The sequence below is a fragment of the Dipodomys ordii genome, unplaced genomic scaffold (genome assembly GCF_000151885.1).
Source record: "Dipodomys ordii isolate 6190 unplaced genomic scaffold, Dord_2.0 Scaffold140, whole genome shotgun sequence".
NCBI classification, from domain to species: Eukaryota; Metazoa; Chordata; class Mammalia; order Rodentia; family Heteromyidae; genus Dipodomys; species Dipodomys ordii.
In genome coordinates, this window is record NW_012267356.1 from 2,752,623 (window position 1) to 2,758,307 (window position 5,685).

Genomic DNA, 5,685 nt, shown 5'->3' on the forward strand with positions numbered 1-5,685 from the left:
AGTGTAAACTTGTTCAACCACTTTGGAAAGTAGTATGGAGGTTCCTCAAAAGACTCCATATAGAGCTCCCCTATGACCCAGCAATCCCACTTTTGGGCACTTACCCAAATGATCACAAACAAGACCATATTAAAGCTACCAGCACAACCATGTTTATTGCAGCATTATTTACCATAGCTAAGATATGGAACCAACCCAGATGACCTTCAGTAGATGAATGGATCAAGAAAATGTGGTATAGCTTTTCTTTGGGTGCTGCTGCAGGCTTCCTGCCATCATGGTTAACGTTCCTAAACCCCCCCGCCATACTTTTTGTAAGAAGTGTGGCAAGCACCAACCTAACAAAGTAACACAGTACAAGAAGGGCAAGGATTCGCTGTATGCCCAGGGAAAGCGTCGTTATGACAAAAAGCATAGTGGCTATGCGGTCAGACTAAGCCAATTTTCCAGAAAAAAAACTAAGACTACAAAGAATATTGTTCTGAGACTTGAATGTGTTGAGCCCAACTTTAGATCTAAGAGAATGCTAGCTATTAAAAGATGCAAACATTTTGAATTGGGTGGAGATAAGAAGAGAAAGGAGCAAGTGATCCAGTTTTAAGCTCTAACTTTTGTTATGAAGACAATAAAATTGTGAGGTCAAATTCAAAACAAAAGAAAAAGGAAGGAAGGAAGGAAGGAAAGAAAGAAAGAAAGAAAGAAAGAAAGAAAGAAAGAAAGAAAGAAAGAAAGAAAGAAAGAAAGAAAGAAAGAAAGAAAGAAAGAAAGAAAGGAAACTATGCCTCCCTCAGAAAGAATGACATCGCCCCATTTGTTAGGAAATGGAAAGACTTGGAAAAACTTATATTAGGTGAAGTAAGCCAGGCCCAAAGAAACATAGATCCCATGGTTTCCCTTATTTGCAATAACTAGTATATGTCTGAGACAAGCAGAAAAGGACAGATAAGGTGATATTAGGCAAAATGAACCCCATGATAATGATTCAAATGTTTTTTTCTTTCTTGTGATTGTTTCTAACACATTTATAAGATGATTTCTTTGTTGCTTTGTATGTCCCTCCCCCACGGTATAACCCCTGCTTTCACTGTATTTGATGTTGGTATAATTTGTGGAGGGGAAGGGAAAAAACAAATTGTTTAAATAGGGATACAGGTGGACCCATTGCAACAATGAGATATACAAGACGTTATGTCGAAAAACGAACTTTACAACTTTGGCCAAGGGGGGGATGGCGGCGGGGTGGGGTGGGGGGAGTTGAAGATGGGAAGGGATGGGAAGGGGAAACAAAAGAGGAGGCAACAATGCTTGATAAGAAATGTACTCATTATCTTGCCCATGTAATTGTAACCCCTCTGTACAGTATTTTCACAATTAAAAAAAAGAAAGAAAGAAATGCATTTTTCTAAAGTTATGTTGGATAAAAGCTTGAAAAGAATAAAATAAAACTATATTTAAAGAGATTAAGGACTTATATTCACCTCATATTTTTATAAAATTATGAACTCTGTCTATTACCCAAAATAATTAAACCACAAAAACAGCAAATAGTATGTGCATGTATTTCATATGTGTCTGATCTCTACTTACTTTATATATAATAGACAAACATACACTTTTACATACTTAATACTAGCAAACATACTCTTTTATATACTTAATAACAGCAATCCATCAAATAGAAACTAGTGCTAAAGGCAAAACCCATGTGTTTCAATTGCTTGGTAATAGGAGACTTTGTGTTTTTAATGTCATTTATTCATTTTAGCTGACATGCCTAATGCAGTATTTTTCCTTAATTACCAATTTCAAGATATATATATATTTTTTTTGGTCGGTCGTGGGGCTTGAACTCTGGGCCTGGGCGCTGTCCCTCAGCTCTTCAGCTCAAGGCGAGCGCTCTACCACTTGAGCTACAGCGCCACTTCCGGTTTTCTGGTGGTTTATTGGAGATAGGAGTCTCACAGTCTCTCTTGCCCGGGCTGGCTTTGAACCGCAATCCTCAGATCTCAGCCTCCTGAGTAGCTAGGATTACAGGCGTGAGCCACCAGCGCCCGGCTTCAAGATATTTTTAAACAAGAGAATTTAAAACAGAAATTTGTATAGTCACCATCAAATCTAAAAAGAATTAACATTTTGTCATTTTTCTTGTTGGTTCTGTTTTATTTAGATCAATAAATGAGTAAGCATTTTCCCACATGATTTTCTTTCTTTCCCAAAGGAAGCTATTGTTTTCCAATGAGTATGTACCTATATTTTATAGTTCTATTTGAAGTTAGAATTTTTAGAGTTCTGGAAGATTCAAGTTCCCAGGCTCATTATATTTTTGGTAAAGTATCTTTACTTGTTTAATTTCCAGGAGGTAAACATGGGTCCAAATTTTATGTCTGATTTTAATGCCAGTATCAGACTTTTTTGTGCCAGTTCTGAATTTAGGGTCTGGATGTTGTCCATTAGTTTTGTTGCTCAAAGCTAATTCTCTACAGCGTGAGCTACAACTCCATTTCTAGCTTTTTGGTGACTAATTGGGATAAATCCCGTGGAAGCTGGGTACTGGTGGCTCATGCCTGTAATTTTAGCTACTCAGAAGAGGACTGAGAAGAGATTTGAGGACCGAGAAAAATCTGAAAGTAAAACTGTGGGTCAAGTGGTGCCAGCCTTGAATGGACAAGCTAAAAGGCAGCACCCTAACCCCTGAGTTCAGGCCCAAGTACCAGCACAGAAAAAAACCCCAGCCAATATAGAAATCATAGCACAAAAATTGCTGCTGCTATATAGAGAGGGCTAGCCCAGGCCAAAGCATCTGTAATTTTTGCTGATCAAAGTTATTCCTCCATCCCAGTAGTTCATCTTTAGTGCTCTCTTCCTTTCAATGACTAAAGAAAAACAGACAAGAATAGAAACACAATCATTAAATGTAAACACATGAAATCATCACCTATAAAGAACTAAAAAATAGAAAGTTGTTTTTTTTCTCTTCTATGCTTTTGTTGGATGTATGACTTGTATATTGGCATTTAAATTTATATTCCTGTCATTTTTCTACCTTAGGAGGCATGATTTGATCTAAGGGAGGGAGCATTATAAACACTAACTCCACTTCATAATGGCAGCTTCTATCTGCCAACCGTGTGTGTGTGTGTGTGTGTGTGTGTGTGTGTGTGTGTCTGTCTGTCTGTCTGTCTGTCTGTCTGTCCTAGAGCTTGCCCTCAGAGTTTAAGTGCTGTCACTGAACTTCTTTTGCTCAAGTTAGTGCTCCACCACTTGAGCTACAGATCCACTTCCAGCTTTTTTTTCGGTAGTTGACAGAAAGCATCTCACAGACTTCCGTACCAGAACCGTAATCCTCAGATTTCAGCCTCCTGAGTAGCTAGGGTTATAGACGTAAGCCATCGACACCCAACTACCAACCTATTTTTAGAGAGATTGCAAAGTCATTATTTCCCAAGCATCCTATACTATTATTAAATTGTATTTTGTGTCAATACAAGGTAATCCCCGCAGCAGGCCTAATGACCTCTAAACAACTTCTAATGTGTCTCTTGGCTGAGAGACTAAGCAGAGACTCCTTTCCCACTCTCGACTTGTCCTGGAGTTTCCTCCCACGGTCTCTTTGCTTTGTGTGAGTTGAAAGAGACTGTGTGGGAAGTATAAAAGTCTGGAGAACATAATACCTAAAACCATGTGTTGCCTGTGCCAAAGCCTCTCCACCCCTGGGCTTGGCAAGAGGCATAATGACCTCTCTAATGCAGCCTTCTTCTGCATGAGTCAAGGGTCAAGGGAACAGAGCCAGATAAAATCAGCAGCAAATGCCACCATGATGGTTTTAGAAATGAATTAACAATTATAAATATCTTCTTTATACTAGAATAGCTTAGAATGATGTCACCTAAAATACTTTTCTCTGGGGATACCATGGAAAGAAAGCAAGTAGAAAAAGAGCAAAAGAAAAGAAGGAAGACATTAATACTCATCATTAAACCAAGTCAGAAAGTATAATAGATCACCATCTTTGTCTTCTACCAGAATTTCCTGCAAAAAGGAAGAAACTTTTCCCTTGCTATAATAGTTATCCCCAAAAAAGAAACACCCCCTTATACACTATCCTCATTGAACTCTTGGCTTGAATATGTTTTTTCTGTTTCTCTCTTCTCAAAGGCCTTTGGAAAGAACATGATAGTGTGATGTTCTCTATCTTAAATGTGATGCTCCACTAATTCTTTTGCTATCCATAGTCTCATTAATTTTCTACATGTTTAGAAATTAGGAGTAAAGGTGATGTCTTTAATTTGGATAGATATGTTTTGTTTTGTTCTTTTTTTGTAAGTAGGTACTGGGGCCTGAGCCTTTAACCCTGTCCTTAGATTTTTCTGCTTAAGGCTGGGGCTCTACTACTTGAGCCAGTTTGGTTTATTTCACCTAACATATTCCATCCATTTTCCTTATAATTTCTGATCCTAGACATAGCAGCTACATAGGAGCCTGAGATAGGAGGATAGTGATATCAAGAAATCACTGAGAGGGGCTGGCAAGGTGGCTCAGTGGTAGAGCGCTTGCCTTGCGTGCTCGAGGCCCTGTGTTCGATTCCTCAGCACCACATAAGCAAAAAGAAAAAAGCCGGAAGTGGCACTGTGGCTCAAGTGGTAGAGCACTAGCCTTGAGCTGAAGAGCTGAGGGACAGCGCCCACGCCCAGAGTTCAGGCCCCACGACCGGACCCAAAAAAAAAAAAAAAATCACTGAGAAACTGAAGAAGAATCTCAAAACAAAACAAAAAAAAAGACTGGATATAGTTCAATGGTAGAGCATTTCCTTGGCATGTATAAGGCCCTGAGTTCAATTTTCAATACTACAATAATAATAATAGAAAATACAGAAATTGCTGTGTTACTATAGGTTCATGTCATCAAATACAAGGCTTATTTTTAACATTTCTATTATAAGAAAGCATAGAATAGCAGGTTAGAATTAATTACTATTTCTAGTTCATTATTCCAAAGCATATGGTTTTTATATAGAAGGAATGATTCCTGCTGTTTGAAAACTAAAAGATGATAAGACAACAAAAAATGAGGATACTGTCTGAAGAGTAGTTTTCAGAAAACAAGAGTCTGGAGTGAAAGAGTAGAGCAATCTTTGTCATAAAAATATGTGTTTTTTTCTTATTAATAAAAATATATCAGCCAGGCACTGGTGGCTCATGCCTGTAATCCTAGCTACTCAGGAGGCTGAGATCTGAGGATCAGGTTCAAAACCAGCGGTCGCAGGAAAGTCTATGAGACTCTTACCTCCAATAAACTACTCAGAAAAAGCTAGAAGTGGTGCTGTGACTCAAGTGGTAGAGTGCTAGCCTTAAGCACAAAGAGGCTCAGGGACAGTGCCCAGGCCCTGAGTTCAAGCCCCAGGACCAGCAACAACAACAACAAATGTGTGTGTGTATACATATTCTTTGTAATAAATGATAGTCTTATTCTGTTATATATCATTTTCTAAAACATGTTTTATATATAAATATTTAGACAAAGTATTGAGATCTTGTGGCAGGTGATCTACCTACCTATATGAGAATGAAGAGATGGATTGGAAGTCTGGAATTATGTCAGTGTGTGACAATGCCATGCTGCTGGCCTGTCAGCACAGCATTTATGCTCACAATACAGAATCCTTTTGTGTCACTCCCATTATCACAA

General features: G+C 38.4%; 1 protein-coding gene across 1 annotated transcript; it reads left to right on the plus strand.

Moving 5' to 3' along the window:
- The first annotated feature begins 277 nt into the window (after window positions 1-277).
- Window positions 278-601, plus strand: LOC105997149 (60S ribosomal protein L36a-like). The gene has a single exon (XM_013031475.1). It carries the CDS (start codon window positions 278-280, stop codon window positions 599-601), a length of 324 nt encoding a protein of 107 aa, XP_012886929.1.
- The last annotated feature ends 5,084 nt before the right edge of the window (window positions 602-5,685 follow it).